The sequence below is a fragment of the Acomys russatus genome, chromosome 23 (genome assembly GCF_903995435.1).
Source record: "Acomys russatus chromosome 23, mAcoRus1.1, whole genome shotgun sequence".
In the NCBI taxonomy this organism is placed as follows: domain Eukaryota; kingdom Metazoa; phylum Chordata; class Mammalia; order Rodentia; family Muridae; genus Acomys; species Acomys russatus.
The window spans coordinates 53,334,955-53,353,912 of record NC_067159.1 but is presented as its reverse complement, the minus strand read 5'-3'; the positions used below and the strand labels follow the sequence as shown (position 1 = coordinate 53,353,912).

The 18,958-nt window shown below is 45.7% G+C and overlaps 1 protein-coding gene across 1 annotated transcript in view; it reads right to left on the bottom strand.

The window, feature by feature from the left end:
- The window catches only part of Pigk (phosphatidylinositol glycan anchor biosynthesis class K), an 86,853-nt gene extending 69,294 nt beyond the window's left edge, over window positions 1-17,559 (bottom strand). The window contains exons 1-3 of the mRNA XM_051165488.1: window positions 17,426-17,559; window positions 14,070-14,123; window positions 8,504-8,595 (exon numbers count right to left, since the gene is read on the bottom strand). Coding sequence (XP_051021445.1) covers window positions 8,504-8,595; window positions 14,070-14,123; window positions 17,426-17,518 — 239 coding nt within the window. The 5' untranslated portion in view covers window positions 17,519-17,559. The remainder of the gene's footprint in view (window positions 1-8,503; window positions 8,596-14,069; window positions 14,124-17,425) is intronic.
- Window positions 17,560-18,958: the final 1,399 nt, after the last annotated feature.

Sequence of the window (18,958 nt, the reverse complement as noted above, 5' to 3'; positions counted from 1 at the left end):
GGGGCGGTCAGCTACACAGAGATTACTCAGGGAAAGAGCTGTCCTGCTGGTACAGCCATGCTCTCCAGTCAGTAAAATCAGAATTATGAGAGGCCTTCATAAAACCTGGTGACCTGCGGATGTACTGACTGCTTTACACGGCCAATACTCACCCAGCAAGACTTTAGTTGTTCAGAAGAAAATGGAAACACAAAGCAAACTGCTGAGGCTTTTTACCTGACCACATTTGGTCTCAGCTAAACTGAATAGTCTGATTGAAGCTATGTAGACTTTTTAGTGGTCAGAATCAATATAAAAATTAACTTTAAAATGTCTTTTTTTTTTTTTTAAATAAAGGAGAGATCCAACTTTAGAAATATGTCTGGTGGGATTATGACCTGACATAAAGGCTTTCCCAGCTCTTATACTGGCCAAACCCTGAGACCCTTGCAGCTGCTGGCGTAGGTGCCTATTCCTCGGCCCCAGTGGAACCAGTAACTAATGGGTATAAATGACGTTTTAAATACATGAATCTCTCAAAATTCTGGAATATGAGTATGAAATTTCAAAAAACATAAAATTTTATTTACAATGGACTAGTATTGCCTTATTAAAACGTTTTCATTGAATGAAACAAATAATTGATACTGTACAAACTATTTTTTAAGTCTTTGTTAAAAATGTTTTAACTTTTATAGGCATGGTACAATCAAGTGATATTTCATTGAAGAGAATCTGTATCCGCCGGTTCTAGTCAGCACCACCATGTAAAGCTGTAATAGCAGCTGAAATGAGCTCGTGGGTCCTTAGAGCCCTCTTTTCCGCCCCTGAGAGGATGTCTTTTCCCCACAGGCAAACCACTCAGGCCCTCTGCTTCAGCTCTAGGTAAACACGGTGAGACCAATAAAGCCTGGAATCAAGGGACCTATTTGTATGCTTCCTCTTCCTCGTCTATACTTACCACAGACTAATAGCCCCGCCCCCAGTGTGACATGGCACTAAACACAGCAAGGCCGCTAACAACAGAGGGCATGCGTTCCGAGTGACTTGCCTTCCTAGACTACAGAATGCCAGTTATTGTGCACTGACAGCAGGAGAAGCAACAGTGTAAAGCCAGAAATGGTAGCACATGCAAATATCAGCCCTTGGGAGGCAGAGGCCCATGAAGAATCAATGTTACCCTCAGATACGTCTATGAAGTTAGTGGACAGTCGGAAGTACAAGAGGCCCTGTGGAAGAAAAAGTAGGAGGAGCAGAGAGAATGACAGGGAAGGAAGGAGAGTCTCAAAAATGCACTGTAGATGGAATTAATTAGTGGCAAAAAGCAAGCTGCTATCATTCATGAAGGTAAAGACGGCCTTGTAACAGGCTCATATATAATCAAGTCATAATGCAGTTTAGCTTCATAAGACAGCAGCGAGCATACATGAAGTGCTTGGTGTGGCTCAAGCACTGCGCTAATGCAGTGAGCTCATTTCCTACAGTGCTGTCCATGTTCCTCCTCTGACATCTGTACTGTCATCTGCTCTGGAGCTACAGCACTGACTGCTAAGTACCATGCCCTGCGCCACGTGGCTATAAAGCAATAGAGTTTGAATTTAATCATCAATTCTATTAAAGTGAGCACATGCTTTTAATAACTCTGCAATATCTTGAAATTCTATTAACTGAATTTAAAAAGATTTCATAAGTGTCTCATCTTCTATTGATAACCTAATTGACCGAGATGACTATGTTAGATGCAGGAACTCATTATTAGTGTTAATATTCTCGACCCATAATGAAAGTAAAGTAGGCCCTTGAGATTCTAAATGAAACTACCCACAGGTCTTAAGAAAATTCTCAAGTCTGTGACTGGAGCTGGGCACAGTGGCATACACCGGCTGTTCTGCACTCGGGAGCTGGCCACGGGAGTCCAGGGCCACTGTTTTTACTCTCAAACACCAAGAGTTGGCCTCTAAGTTGTCCACTTAGATGGCTGGGTGTCTTTAACAGCTGCTTCTCATGTCACATGTTTTTCCTTTCTCCTTTTCATGTGTATTTGTGTGTGACATGCATGTTTGCACATACCCATGTTCTCATGTACAGGAGCACCTGTGTGTAGTATATAAGCAGGCATATCAGTTACAAGTGGGCCCCCGTGCCCACCCCACATTTATGTGGGTCCTGGAGTACTGGAACTCAGTCCCATGGGAAGTGCTTGAACCGCTGAGTCATCCTCCCAGCTGCATCTATTAATCTTTAAGTAATACGGATACAGAAGACACTCGGGATGAAGTGCACCAAGCCACTGACCTGCTGCTTGCTAATGTGTCCAATAGACAAAAATTCAGCAGGAACAATACAAAATGGGAACTGTCACAGACTAATCCAATTAAATGTAAGTCAATCTAATGCTTTTAAGTGATATGGCTATGTTCACAGACAAGAATTTGACATAACCATTCCATAGTATTTGTCCCAGCACTGATACAAAATTTTACCCTAATTATCAATTTTAGATTCCCCATTTTAATAAGATCATATAAAGATTGGGTTACATGTGGCATAAAAATGGAAGTAAGATTATACAACTAATGACTGTACTTTATTTCCAGGCAGTAAAAGTGAAAACTGATTTAGGTTGAGAAATGAATATTATCTTGGAAGCTCTAATTAGACCCTAAACAGTGAGTGTAATAAACAAATTAAAAATAAAAGAGACGGTGGAGATGAGGGTGAACAACTGAGTAAGCCTTGGGACTGCAGTGCTTAGAACACACTAATTAGGTCACACACTTAGACACACTCACAGCACGGCCACAGGAAAGCCGAGGCACTGGCAGAGAGCAGACGCCGGAAGCAAAGAGCTAAGGGTACCCACTGTCAGTCGCCACTGGGTCCTTTTGTACACTGAGCTCTCACTGGGTCTTAAAGGGCTTTGTGCGTGTGTACCACACACTACATGTAAGTCATGGTCAATCAGAGCAGCCTGTGACTACCTCCACTTGGCACAGTAAGAGCAGAGGACTGCCAACTGACATATAGACATCTGATGGTCCCACACGTCAGTGAGCCACGGTATTCCATGCTCCCAAGGCTCACCATGCTCACCTGGTGTGCAGAGCACAGCAGGAAGGCAGAAGTAGGAGTGCAGTGGCAGGAGAGTCACCGGTCAGCTGACCGCATGGTGAGACCCCGCCTTAAAAAAGGCAGTTTAAGTGAATGGTGTTTGATGATGTGGAGTTTCCACAATAGTGTATCTGAATGTCTGACCTACGGGGTCAGAGACACGGTTATAAATGTGAGTTCATGGATGAGTATGAGGCTTTAACATAGAGGGCATCTAAATGACTAATAATCCTCATGCATACCCACACAAATTCTCAGAGACTATTAACATAAAATTTTGCGAACGATCTTTTCTCCAAGGAGATCAAATTACATTCACATGTTAATTCCACTGACCTCTCAATGCTCCAAGGGTCAGACAGAACATGCTAGAGAGAGAACATTCCATTAGTTCTCCAGAAAAAAAATCTTCACAAGTGTCTTAGAAATAATTAGCTCTTTCATTAGTGACATGGTGGCTGAAGATGCTGTGAGGAAGAAGAGGCTCAAGGAACACATCTCTGTAGCAGGCACAACACGGAACTGCCCTGAGTGACAGGTAAGCTCTTTCCCTGTGACAGATTGGGACTCCTCTGACCCATCTGACTTCTGTGTGCTAACTGTCACATCCAAGCGCACCGCGGTAAGAAAGAAGGGAAGTCTTGTGAGCCTCGGTGAGAGAGGAGAGAAGAGCTGTGAGCCACGGTGAGAGAGGAGAGAAGAGCTGTGAGCCACAGTGAGAGAGGAGAGAGAAGAGCTGTGAGCCACAGTGAGAGAGGAGAGAAGAGCTGTGAGCCACGGTGAGAGAGGAGAGAAGAGCTGTGAGCCACAGTGAGAGAGAAGAGAGAAGAGCTGTGAGCCATGGTGAGAGAGAAGAGCTGTGAGCCACAGTGAGAGAGGAGAGAAGAGCTGTGAGCCACGGTGAGAGAGGAGAGAAGAGCTGTGAGCCACGGTGAGAGAGGAGAGAAGAGCTGTGAGCCACAGTGAGAGAGAAGAGAGAAGAGCTGTGAGCCATGGTGAGAGAGAAGAGCTGTGAGCCACTCTCTCACATCTTTGGTACACATACTCAGCATCGTTTCTTTGTTTGATTGGTACCAACCTGAAGCAAAAGCCACCGAGTTGTCACCCTTGATGGTCACTTTGCAATCTGGCCTATCTCACTAACAGAGAAGCATCTGAAACAAGTCACTGCACACCAGGTCCTACACCCCAAGCACTGCTAACTGCCTCCCGGCTGAACCATACCACCTTAGCTTTACACAGTTGGAATTGCTGGGCTTAAGTTCATTGCAAAAACAATCAGTAGATAGACATTATAAGACAAATTAATAGGACCATTTTTAAAAGGAAGATATCAAAAGCATTCTACAAAGATGTTTAAGAGGAAAATAATTGAAAATGAGACGACTTAACTGAACACTTGTAAAACCAAGTTAGACCACTGATACCCGAACAGCAGTAGGTACTGCAGGAGAGTACCAGAGTGAAAAGTAAAACAACCTGTTGAGTTGTTCTCAGTGAAATCAGCAGCCAGCCATGAAGAAAGTGCATTACAGAGCAACGCTCTGAAGCCTGAGGCCACAGTCTTAGGACAGCAGGTGAAGTCTGCAGGGCTGTGCGCACATGAACTTCATAAGCCTCAGCACCTATCATTAAGTGTGCTCACTTGGCTTTCATCTTCGCTCCTTCACGCATCTGTACCAGGGAACAGTAAAGATTCTTGGCTCCGCCCCACTGCTATGCCCACCACATGCAGTTTGTTGACCTGAAAAATCACTTTCCTCTCAAGAACACATCTTCTCGGAATAAAAACGTTGTACTGGACTGTTAATTCTGAGGGCTTCAGAGACAATTTTTACCCTACAATTTCAATTCTGGGGAAAAAATATATATATGTAACTTATAGGTACAAGTATTCCTTTTAAAGGAAGAAGCTGTGTAGAGTTCTTTCTTTAAGCTGTTATAATTTAGCATCAAACCATCAAGTTCAGCAAGTTGCTAGAACAAGATACAAAAGCCAAACTGTAAACATGGCAATCAAAGTCAGAAAATCTTTTTTGGAGGAAGGTATTATTTATAATATGAACAAAAAGGGAAGATAACTAGGGATGTTTACTCTAAGCTATTCAGTAGAGATAAGTCTATTCATATGGAAGGGTAGATATTCAGAAATCCACCTAAAATGCAAGGCAAATGAATACCAACCAGGATGTGTCCTTCCTTCCTCATCCACATTTTATGTGCTACTGAGTAAATACAGAGCAGAGCCTGTCAGGGACAGACGGAGACAAAGCAGGTGACAGAGCAAGGTCAGACTTGCTCTTGGTTTAAATTACTCCAAAAAGAGATTTCAGTCTTCAATATGGCACCACACACAGTCATGGACACAATGTGGTATTGAAGGAATGAGCATACCAAGACCTCTCCATCTAGCTACAAATTAAGACAGGATGTTCCCTCGCGCTCTGCGAGCCCTGGGAGGCTTTCTGAGGCTTGCAAACTGATCTTTTCAATTTCTAAACACAGCAGCATGAAGGTTACCTGGGTCACTATTCTCCTTAAAGCACATTTCATTTCCTAACCCCACTAAGTGCTCCCTCCCACACACATACACATGGGTTCTTACACACGGTTCCACCAGGAATATCACATAAAGTGTGAGGCAGATGAGCTGCCAAAGTGAGAATGAAAAGGACATGTTGTTCAGAAGGTCTACGTATCTACATCCAAACACCACTTTTTATATGTCTAAGGACTACACGAGGAAAAGCCTGTAACAAAGTGACAGGAGACCAAGAGAAAGAACATTCAAGGCAGGAGCTAAATTCATCCTGTTTGTAACTATGGTAGCATATTGGAAACTGTTTACAAAACATGTTTATATAATCTCACTACTTTTAATCATACAAATTATAAAATGATGATTTTCTAAATAATAAAAAAGCATAAACTCATCATAAAACGAAAATGTGATGCTATAAACACATTGACTTTATTTTGTGTTAAGTAATAAGAATGCTTTAGTATATCAGTTGACTAACAAAAACCAGAGTGAATTTCCTATTGAGAGTATTCTACACAATGAAAAACTATAAAATATATGAGTAAGGAAGTGAACTCCGGCATTCCTAGTATGTATGTGCCATGCCATACATATGTGCCATAGATGGTCAAAAATAGAGTGAATGACCAAATATTAGGCCAGGGAAAGCAAAACAAGTTAACAAACTGAACACAGTGAGTCAGAACTAACAAAGCAGCAGTTGGAGCTAGCATGTTCTGGTCTGTTAGCAGAGAGTCACCACAGTGCTTGTGGGAGTGGCATGAGGAAAGCAGTGTCTGAGGAAGCTTGTTCTAATAGCTGTGTGTAGGATGCGCTGGAAAGGGAAGAGATGGTTCAGGTTGCAGAGCACAGACTCAGGCACTCTGCAGGCGTGCCCAGATCTGCACAGGAAATCTGCTGACGCTTCATAGACACTCGTGCTAGCACACCTGCGTGTCCTCTCAGTCTATCACACAAGGTCAAGTGCAGACGTTTCCTCTGGAAATATGTGAACGCATCAGCTTTTGGGAGATTTCGGGTTTGGGCTCAGAGAACAGCAGGTGGTACATCTACAGAGCCTGCTGAGACGCTGCAGCAGGAAGGCAGGGGCATGAGGGTGAAGCACACCAGAGTCCGAGGCATTCCTTAGGGCTATCTCATATGTTTCCATGACCACCTAGTCACTTCCATCAAGGTGTACATATACCTTTTAAGATTCAAGTAGGTATTTAAATCATATGCATAATTATACCAATCTCTAAAGAGCACTGTAAGATAAAATGAGATGGTGTATATTAAAAGAATTCTCTAACTATAAATGCTGTAACTACAAAGGAACATTTACCATACTAAGCTAAAGACGAAAACACCTCTTTTGTTAATTTCTCTTTGTTAAAAAAAAATAAGCAGTATGAAATCACCATTGTCTGAATCCCCCAATTCATGTCTAGAACAAAGGCTGCATAAACAGAGCTACAAACAAGCATCTGAAACAGAAATAACCTCAAAAGAAATCCTTCAGGAACTCAAGGACAAACTTACCAAGTCAGCACACAGATTAATTTTGCCATTGCTAGCTTCGACTGCTGCAAGGACTCTCCGGATCTCACTCAGCAACTGTCCTGATGACTGGCTAGTACGACATGATGACTTCTTTTCCAAAGTACTAGGAAACTATGCACACCGAGACTGGACAGAGGGGCCCAGCTCCCAACCAAACAACAACCTGGAAGCACCCACTGACAGCAACAAAGAATTTCACCCGCACACTTGACACAGACCTAATTTAAGTTAAAAGCAGGAATTCACCTGCTTGCTTTGACTTGTAGGCGGGATGGAATATAGGCAAGTATTGAGCTGTGGTTTTGTGGGTTTTTTTCAGACTAAATGACCTGTCTATGTGAAGATGGTTGCTTTGTCTCCCAGCACGCAGTGTCCTGTCCGCCTTTGCTGCATCCGATCAGCTTTTGCTTGGACCCTGCAACAGCCCCATTAGGTTATCGCCATGTCAGAGATGCTTACTCTAGTGAAGTCACAGTGAACATCAGCACAAAGCCAGACTCCAGACTCCTGTCTCAGTACAAAGCTCACGGCACACTCCCCTCCCTGAGGGCACTTGAACGCATCAACCGTAAACCAGTCTTCTGTGGTACCTCCTCTGGTAGCAGCAAAACCAAACTCACCTTAATAAATCAAAGTCCATAGTCTAGGTAAAGGTACCTGGCTCCCTCCAAGTAGGCAACACCCCGCTTCGGGGACTCTTTCGACTCAGCGAACACAATGCCATACACGCGTCCTTCCAGTCACCCTGCAGCTGGACGCGGGGACCTAAGCTCTACTGCTAGACCGGCACTCCCAACCAGAAGGAACAGGAAGAGGCCCAGAGTGCCCAGGCTGGCTCTGGGCAGCAGGAGGCAGCAGCGGCAGCCAGGCCCCACACACTCCTGCCCTGTGCAGCACAGAGCCAGCTTCAGCAGCCTGCAGCCTCCATCTCTCATAGGCTGCTTTCATGTCATGGCTTCTAGCTCCCTTTTCAACTATCTGCTTTTCCTGTTCCTGATTAGCTAAGGCTACAGCTCGACTCTGGTGAATACATCAACATGTTTTCAACCAGTCCTTTTTCTGTTTAAAATAGTAACCTGTAAAAGCCCAAGAAAAGCACATAATAAACAGCACTAAATACCCACACTTTACCAAATCCTTTACCTCTGCATTCCATTGCTCTCGTGTGCACTGCGCCAATGTGGTCCTAAGTTAACATCTATGCTACACATGATGGTGTGTCCAACAGCAACAGAAACTGAAAACCGGGGTTCTTTACCTCCTCCAAAAGCAGCTCACCTAAGAGTTGCCGGCACGAGGCTTCAGTTAAACTGAGTTGCGATGGCTCACCTGTCAGGAATACCGAGCCTCTTGACACTTCTATAAACAGAAAGAGTATTTGCAACATGTCGGTAATTGAACCAGAATCGGGATGTGCACACCTAGAGGAAAAACAAAAACATGATTTTTGTGAGTCAAAGCATCGGATACAGAATTATTTCCCCTGAAGTCTATAAAGAAAAGCTGGATGAAAGAACTACAGGCTTAGAAACATCAAAGACAGCAAAAGCCTTCAATAAAACCAATCTCCCTAGAGAGACTCATGCAACTGATAGTAGTAAGATTACACAGCTGAAGAGAAAACAGTCTGGGCAGAATTTAGCCAAATACCGAACCAACACAGTTCATCTCCACTTCTGTGCGTCTGTGACGTCCCTATTTCTAAAAGACTCAACTGGACACCAGAGGCATCAATACACAACTCCCGAATAGCTTCACACACACGAGAAGAGCTATGTTACAAAGTCACTGAACCACAGGCTACAAGCAAGAGCTGTAGAGTTCCTACTGCTAAATGTTCCTACTGCTAAGCGTTCCTACTGCTAAGAGTTCCTACTGCTAAGCGTTCCTACTACTAAGCGTTCCTACTGCTAAGAGTTCCTACTGCTAAGAGTTCCTACTGCTCTTGCAGAAGACCCAAGTTCAGCTCTCAGGTCCCAGGGAACGTAAGTTCACAACCTCTGTAACTCTAGATCCAAGAGAACCTTCGCTCTCTTCTAGCCCCATGGGGACTGTACTCACATGCACAAAACTAGATGCACATACGTGAACACAAAATTAAAAAGAAAGTTATTTTTAAAGTTACTAGGGAAATGTAAGTATAGCACAAAAACTACTTTTTTTTTGGAAATCTAACTCCAAGGAGACAGTTGTGAAGACTGGGATAGTTACTGTATCTCCCCCACATACTCCTGCCTCCTGTCACATGCCTGTGGCCACAGCAGAAGTGACAAAACTGAGGGCAACACAGGGGCTCTTGCCCCTACATAGTTCCTGTGGCTTCTTTAGTGTGTAAAGTGAATTATCATCCTAGAATGCGATTGGAACAGACTGGAACTTCTAACCATAGTAAAATTTGTATGGCTCAGCATGTCTGAAAATGTACATATCTGTGTTTTCCAACTGAACACTGGCCTGCAAAAGGAAACCAGATAGATACCAATCACTGCCAAATGTCCAGCCTCCCTAACTTGGAGTTGGAAAAAACATACAGAACAATTTACAAGAAACTAGGCACAAGGAAGGCCAGATGGTCTAGTGCGCTTACGCGAAGTGAAGGCCTTGTGTTAGCTGCCTCTCTAATAGCATAAGGGACTGCCCTCCCTTTCAATAGCAGATTACCAGCCAGAGGGTTATTAACAAGGAATAAAAAGAACCACAACAGGAAAACCAGAGAGACTGGGAAATACCAACTTCATAGACGTTATTAAATATTCACCAAATGCGGTGAATGCATTCGGTGTGCATGAGGACGCAAAGGGCGCAGGTATAAACGTATGTTTTTAAAAAGAGGAAGTGGAGACACAGCTGTGACGGCACCTGCTGAGGATTTCTAAAAGGACACAGAGAAACTAAAAGTGACACTGGGACAATGGTGATGAGGGCGAAGGTGCACCGCCAGCTTACATCCTCCAGCACTGAGTTTTCCGGTCCTGTGAGAAAGAGGTGCCTTCATTGTTGTTTGTTTGTTTGTTTGTTTTACTTAAGGGGCCAAAAAATGTTTATATCAAACAGATCAGAGACAAAACTGAAGCGTCTCTTCCTTCTGCCTCCCTCACTTACTTCTCATCCTCTACTCAAGATTAACAGCAAATTAATTCAAACTGGGAAACAGACTTCGACTTGTGAAAACCTGAGGAGCATCAGTAACACGATGATGTCGAAGGTTTTTGGTAGGGGAGGGGGTGTGCGAGTTGCCGAGTGGGGAGGGGGTGTGGGAGTTGCCGAGTGGGGAGGGGGTGTGGGAGTTGCCGTGGGGAGGGGGTGTGGGAGTTGCGGGTGGGGAGGGGTGTGGAGTTGCGAGTGGGGAGGGGGTGGGGAGTTGCGGGGTGGGGAGGGTGTGGGGTTGCGGGGTGGGGAGGGGTGTGGGAGTTGCGGTGGGGGGGGGTGTGGGAGGGGGGGGGGTGTGGGGGCGGGTAGGGAGGGGGTGTGGAAGTTGCCGGGTGGGGAGGGGGTTGTGGGAGGTGCGGGTGGGAAAGGGGTGTGAGAGTTACGGGGTGGGGAGGGGTATGGGAGTTACGGGTGGGGAGGGTGTGGGAGTTGCGGGGTGGGGGGTGTGGAGTTGCGGGGTGGGGAGGGGTTAGTTTGGGGTGGGGAGGGGTGTGGGAGAGGGTGGGGAGGTGGGGGAGGGGTGTGGGAGTTACGGGGTGGGGAGGGGGTGTGGGAGTTACGGGGTGGGGAGGGCGGGGTGGGGAGGGGGTGTTGGAGTTACGGGTGTGGGAGGGGTGTGGGAGTTACGGGGTGGGGAGGGGTGTGGGAGTTGCGGGGTGGGGAGGCAGTGTGGGAGTTGCGGGGTGGGGAGGGGTGTGGGAGTTGCCGGGTGGGGAGGGGTGTGGGAGGGCCGGGTGGGGAAGGGGTGTGGGAGTTGCCGGGTGGGGAGGGGTGTGGGAGGGCGGGGTGGGAGGGGTGGGAAGGTGTGGGTTGAGTTACGGGGTGGGGAGGGGGTATGGAAGTTACGGGGTGGGGAGGGGTGTGGGAGTTGCGGGGTGGGGAGGCGGTGTGGGAGTTGCGGGGTGGGAGGGGGTGTGGGAGTTACGGGGTGGGGAAGGGGTGTGGGAGTTACGGGGTGGGGAGGGGGTGTGGGAGTTACGGGGTGGGGAGGGGTGTGGGAGGGTGGGGAGGGGTGTGGAGGCGGGTGCGGGAGGTGGGGAGGGGGTGTTGGGAGTTATGGGGTGGGGAGGGGTGTGGAGTTACGGGGTGGGGAGGGTGTTGTGGAGTTGCGGGGGTGGGGAGCACGTGTGGGAGTTGCGGGGTGGGGAGGGGGTGTTGGAGTTATGGGGTGGGGAGTGGTGTGGGAGTTACGGGGTGGGGAGGCAGTGTGGGAGTTGCGGGGTGGGGAGGGGTGTGGGAGGGCGGGGTGGGGAAGGGGTGTGGGAGTTGCCGGGTGGGGAGGGGTGTGGGAGGGCGGGGTGGGGAAGGGGTGTGGGAGGTGCCGGGTGGGGAGGGAGTGTGAGAGTTGCAGGGTGGGGAGGCAGTGTGGGAGTTTTGGGGTGGGGAGGGGTGTGGGATTTTCGGGGTGGGGAGGGGGTACGGGAGTTGTGGGGTGGGGAGGGGGTATGGGAGTTGTGGGGTGGGGAGGGAGTATGGGAGTTGCAAGGTTTTGTGGGAGGGGGTGTGGAGTAGGTGAGCAGGTGGATGTGGCACGTCACATGCCAGGTCAATTTTAGGTGTCACATTCAATCACTCTCCACATTACACTTTGAGACAGGGCCTCTCTCTGAATCTGGACTTGGCTAACTGGCTTCAGTGATCTACTAGTCTCCAGGGGCCCTGGTGTCCCAGCCTTGCTTGCTCAGCTTGTATGTGCTTCTGGGAATCTGACGGCTTTACCAACTGGTCAATCTCCCCTGCTCTATGTCTAGTCCTTTCAATTGGGCCTGGACAAACTCTGGAATCTTCCAGTTAATACAATTCATTGAGGTCTCACATAGCAGTAGAATCTCACCCTTACTGTCATCTGGAACCCAAGTGACTGAGACTTTAATGTGTAGCCTAAGCTGACATGTCTCAAAGGGAGCTGCATGCACACCAACGTGCACACTGGCACCTATCTACTCATCTACAAATTTCTCTCAGAGACTAGTCTTGGAAGAGCCCTCACTTTGCTAGGTAAAAACTTCCTCCTTTCTAGCAGATGTGTCACAGCCTGGGTCTCTATACCTGTCATTTTTGTGGTCACTGAAAACCTCTCTTCTGTCTTCAACATCTTTTGTTCAATCCCTCCGTAGTCTCCTGTGGTGGGAAGCATACCCAGGGTTAGCCCATGCTAACCTAGTCTGCTTGACCAAAGCACACACTCTCACTGCGACTGCACTTTATTTACTTTGGTGGCCCGCAGATAGCCCCATCCTTTTAGGGAACGGCCCTGGGCACACTCCTTGTGAAGCCCTGGAGTCACTGTCTCCTGGTTATGTTAGGCTTTGGTGTGTTCCCCCAACTCCACTCACGGTCCCGCTGTGTCCTTATGAGTCCTGTGCCAAAGGCCCTTCCTTTTGCAGCGTTAGTTGCTTGTGCTGACACAGTCTGTGCTCCTTCCTCGGTCCTTCCTGTCCTCACCCTCCCCTTACCTTTCTCCTACTTGCCCGTTGCTATCACTTAAAAATGATCCCCCAAGTTTTAACTTCCAATTTCCCATGCTGATGAGAGTTCGAGGTGGTGTCTCTGACAGCAATGAAGACTAGCTAAGGTCACCAGGCCAAGGCCCCACACAGCTTTAGTGGTTTCATAAGAACAAGATCTGACCTGGAAAACTTTCATCACACAGAAAAGATGGCAACTGGGAAAGATGAGAAACCTATATATTCAGCAATATGGAAAGAGTCTAAGACATGGTAAGGCCATGCAAAGAACAGACTAAGGATAGCCCCAGTTAGAGAGACACATAGCACACAAACGCACACTGATGCAGAGAGCATCTCTCTATGCTATTTATTGCTTTTTTTTCTCTAAATATTGACTCTCAAATGTGAGGTGTGAAAACATTCCCTCTCTTTCAGTTGAGGTAAAATTACACAAGTTATTAGTCTGTCTTCTTTTCATCTTTTACACCTTTCTGTATGATTTGAATTACCTACAATTATCACTTTTTACAAACATAAAAACCAACTATAAACAGCATAAGTAAAAGTTACCTATAAATTAGTACTGCAGAAAAATATAATTTCTCATTTCAAGCATTAAAATAATTCTACATTTTTTAAGTATTTCTTGTAACAATAGCACCTCAAATGTATTCTTGTCTTTATCTACAAATCACTACTTGGCAGAAAAATTAAAAATAAATATTATAAATAAATATTATATAAGATTATAAATATTATAAAGTAAAAAAACAAAAAACAAAAAAGACACCAAAACAAAGAATTGCTGGGGTTTTTTAAATTTTAAGTAATTTATTCAGATTACATCTTATTTGTTATCCCTTCACTTGTATCTTTCGTTCCCCCTCCCTCCCTCCCTTTCATCCCATTCCCCTCCCCTAGGTCTGTGACATAAGAGGACCTTGTCCCCCACTATAAGATGACAGCCTATCAGGTCTCTTTCTGGTAGCCTGCTTACTCTTCCTCTGGGTGTCATCAGTTCTCCCCACCAAGGGAAAGTGGTCAAATAGAGGGCACCAGAGTTCATGTCCAAGTCAGTCCCCGCTCTCCACACAATTGTGGAGAATGTGGTGTCCACTGGCTAGATCTGGATAGGGGTTTACTGCATGCATTGTCCTTGGTTGGTTGGTTCCGTAGTCTGAGCTGACCTTTTCTATCAAAATTTTTATTTTCAAAATTTTAATTCACAATTCACAAAGGGTTTGAGATATAATCTAATGTGAACAGCAAGATACATCTTTAAAGAGCTTACTTACCAAGACAGCCCAGTTGTTTGTGTGTCCACTTCTAAAGAACTGTTCTGCTTGATCCTACAGGTCAGATAAAGGCAAAATGATTCACACATACACACATTAAAAAAGAAACATACACTTTCCAAGAATAAACAGTGGTAATATTGAGGACTCAGGGACCTTTGTATTTGAATTTTTAAACTTATTTATGTGAATCAGCTTTGCCTGTATGTATGTATGCATGTATGTATGTATGTGCACTGAGTGCATGTCTAGTGTCCACAGAGGTCAGAGGGAGGCATTGGATGCCCTGGAACTGGTGGGATAGATGGCTGTGAACCCCCGAGGAGGTGCTGGACACCACACCTGGGTCCTCTGGAAAAGCTTGCAGTGCTCTTAACCACCGAGTCACCTCTTTAGCCCCTCGCGGCTTTACTATAACAGCAATCACATTCAGTTTATGAAGATACTGTATTTGATCTCATGAACAAAATAATCAAACATGAACAACTTTAGACTCAGCAGGTAAAGGCACTTGCTGCCAAGTCTGAGGACCTGGATTCAAACCATGAGCCTGCACGGTAGAGAGAACTGACTTCCATATGTTGTCCTATGAACCCACCAGCATCCCAAGGCAGGTACACACCCACACATATACACAAATATTAATTAATTAATTAAGTGGAGGAAAAAATGGATTAGTTAATTAACTAATTAGTTAATTAATTAGTGTTAATGTAACTTCTAAAAAATACTGTTTCGGTGCAACCCCTCTCCCAAAAACCAACCTAGTTTAAGATGCTAACTGGAAAAAAAAGGGGGGCTTAACATAGAAATCTGGAGATCAAACTGCAGTCTTGCTTGAGACACTAAACAAAGTAATTTTAAGTCAGACGTTTGACTCCTGGGCTGAGGGCCTACATTAACAGTAGAGCATTTGGCTAGCATGCAGCGCCCCAGGATTTAATCTCTAGCACAGATAAGTAAGTAAATAAGTCCACTTAGCCCCCTCCACACACTCTAAACAAAAGCACTGCAGCCTCTCCTTACAGTGTCAGGACAGAACACAGAGAGATGCTGCACGCACGGCCCCACTTTAAAGCTAGGAAGCATTAAGCAAATGCGATGCCACATTTTACTCTGTCTGGGTGGGATTTACCCGTTTAAAACATTTACCTAGGCCATCATTTAAAACCGCAGGCGCACGCCACCATTTTCTCCTCCACTGCGCTCCCCGTCTTCCTGGGCAGCACTGACCCACTGTGTACATTACCATCCTCTCTCCCTACAGGTTCTAAGCTCTATTAAGATCAGGCCTCTCATCGGGTGACGCACTAATATAGTCCAACGTCGACACATATTTGATTTAGTATTTCTGAACAGATGAATCTATGGTCCACATGAGTTTATGCCAGTGAGAATAGAATATCTCACAGGAAGCTGAGGCCTCGTGATGAGTTCATAATTAAAAAAAAAAGAAACATCACATACAAAACTGCAATATACATTATTAAACTTCAAAACTTTTTAGGTTATAGTGATAATCCTTGTATTCAAATAGACTCTCTATGCAATGAGAATATCAAGGTGAAAACAGTTATGGCAACAACTTGCCAACATTTCACTCCACTGTGTATAACAGTATTCTGACCATAGCTGTGACCCCAGGGATGAGACGCCACAGCTTCTCTCTACCTCCTCAACCAAAACAGAAGAACCCACCACTGCGCTTCCGATGCATCCTGCTGTGGATTCTCTGAGATGTCTGCAATTACAATCACGTCTTAATGCTGGTCACACACTAAACACAAGGTATCATAAAGTGTGCTGAGCTTTTGTTTTGAGCTTTCTGTTTCTGTAGCTATTCTTGCAGGAGACGGTTATTGTAAGGCTGTTTGCTTTTAAACACTTTATCTCAAACAAAAACCATTTTTCTTCATGTGTTCCTAATTGTCCACTCAGTCTCTATACTGTAAATGACTTACATCTAGATTATACATATATATATACATATATTCATATCTTCCCTGTTAAAATGCCATTCAATATTCATACTTACTATATGCTAAATACTTCCATTTGGCCTGGCGAATGTATTTGAGTATATCCTCTGGCTCAGTGCCATCCACCACCTCATACTCCTGCAATAAGTGAGTTAATGTACTATTTCTACACATTAAAAACTTCAGCATATGCCAGGTGTGGTGGCACATGCCTCTAATGCCAGCACTCAGGGAGGCAGAGGCAGGTGGATCTCTGTGAGTTCGAGGCCAGCCTGGTTTACAAAGCTGGTCCAGGCTACACAGGGAAACCCTGTGCAACGTGGAGAGGAGAGGGTTTATTTGACTTACAAATCACAGGCCATCGTGAAGGAAAGGAACTCAAGGCAGAAAACCGGAGGCAGGAACTCAAAGAGAACGCTGCTTACTGGCTTGCACACGTGTGTGTGTGTGTGTGTGTGTGTGTGTGTGTGTGTGTGTGTGTGTGTGTGTGTGTGTGGCGGGTGGTGTGGGGTGGTGGGGGGGGGGGTGGGGGGCGTGTCGTGCCAACACAGAGCTGGGCCTCCCAGGACACTCACTAACCACGAAAACGCCCCGGAAGACTTGTCTACAGGGCGATCTTATGCGAGAGTTTTCTCAATTGAGGTTCCCTCTTTGCAAGCTTGGGTCGAAGTGACAAAACAAACAACAAGCCAATCAGGCAGCGTACACATTAAATAACGATGGACGTTCACAACAAACCCGGATGTGCTTCCACACAGCACATAATCACCAGGACAGTCAGCATGCGTGACTGTGACTGAGAAGCCTTGGGGACGCCGCCTGCCGTCCCCGGCCTTCATTCCAGACTCACTGAAAGTAGGAGCAGGGACTACAGCCACGTGATTGCAATCCGGGCGAGAGAGAAAACGTCGCACAGTGGTTTTCAAGTCTACTGAGTCCCCAGGTGCCTGAGCAGGCAGGGCAAGAAGATCTAAAAACAATGCTAGAAATCCAAAGCACTTTGTTGGAGGATGAATGGAAAAAGCCTCGGAAAGAAGAAGCCAGACCTCCCGTGCCCTCGGGAGGGAGGGCAGGAGGGACAAAACACCACAGCCATGACCGCCCTTAAGCATGCCCTGTCTGTCAGCCCGAGGGCTGCGCACAACAGGAGCGAGGATCCGCTCCTCCTCCGTCACTGAGGGATCCGCACTCGGAACTGGACACTATAAAGGGCTGAACCCGGTCACTGTCGCATCCCCCAGTCCCCAGGACTGCCCGCAGCCCAGCGTGGGGAGGCTAGATGCTTCCCTCAACCGCTCTTCATCCCACATCTGAGGCGCTCACAGGCACGACACACGGTCCTCCCGGGGTCAGTCCCCAACACAGCCCGATGCCTACCTCGATGTGACTAGAGGAGGAGCTGCCGAGAGACGAGAGCGCCAAGACGGCCAGAGTAGCCACAGGTAAGGTGAGGAAGCAGGGGGCAGCCATGTTTGCCGGCTTCTCACATCCCGTACTTTCAGAGGGGGCGGGGCGAGTGCCGTAAAGCAGGGCGCTGCCGCGCACGGGATTTTCTCCGGTGGCGGCGGCAGAGGTTTGGGGTTTTTTGCGACAGCATGAACCGTCGTTCTGGTTCCAGCGTGGCTGGGGCAATTGAGTTAGAGAATATTTACTTAGCTGTGATTCTAAGTTTGTTCTGTAAAATAGGCACTGCTTAAAGAGAACGTTATTAAAAGTTAAGAGGCGGACTTGTATATTCACAAATTTTGCTATTTCCCTTTTGTATGGTGTTGTCAATTCTTTGGATTATATGAAGCTAGCTTTTTATCTAAGGGTGATAAAGTGGAAAATATGATCACTGGGATTTGTTGACTGCCGGCCTAGCAGGAAAAGAAAAATCTAGACTCAGTGAGAGATGAAGGCAGAAAGAGTTAGATGTTACCCAACTCTGCCTCAAGTGGGCCCGTACCACACCCACACACACGCGCACACACATACACGCAGGCGCGCACACACACACATACACACACGCACACACGCTCATGCACACACACGCGCATACACAGACACACACACACATCACACAGATGGGAAATCGTACAGTATTTCTGGCCATTCTGTTCTCTATAAAAATGCATGTTTTGTTGTAAGACTAATAGTACGCTATTTTAATTATTTTTACTTTGAATATAGTTTCGTTTTGTTGGTAGTGGGTGGTGCTTTTGTTCGTTTGTTTTATGAGATAGGTTTTATTATGTAGCCGTGCTTGACCTAAAAATTAGATCAGACTTCCCTTGAATTCACAGAGATCGGTCTGTCTCTGTCTCCTGAGTGCTGAAATTAAAGACATGCACCAGCATGGCCAGTTTTGCCTGAATATACGTTAATAGTTCACCATCAGAGCTAAGTGTTTTGGTGTCTTCTTTATTTCACACACAAACACACATACATACACACACATATACACACATACATACACACACAAAGACCTTTTGTTTTTAGGTTTTATGTGTGTGGATGTTTTCCCCTACATATATGCATATGCACAACGTGCGTGAATTGCCTGCAGAGGTCAGAAGTTAAATCAGATCCTCTGAAACAGAAGTTACAAATGGTTGTGAGCCACCTTGTGGGTTCTGGAAACTAATCCCAGGTTCCTTTTCTTAAAAAATTTTTTTACATATACGTTTATATTATTACACATATATACAATAAACTACCTGCAGCAAGAAGAACCATGAAACAATCAGGAATTATATAAATGTTACATTCATAGTATTTTGACTACTTGTATTTAGTAACTTTGAAGAAAACATCTTTCCTATCTTGGTGTGTCTAAAATTCTGAATTTAAATCAATAGCGATCATATCTCATATTTATCAACTTATAAACATCTATCTAGACCTAAAAAATATCTTAACCCCTAAAAA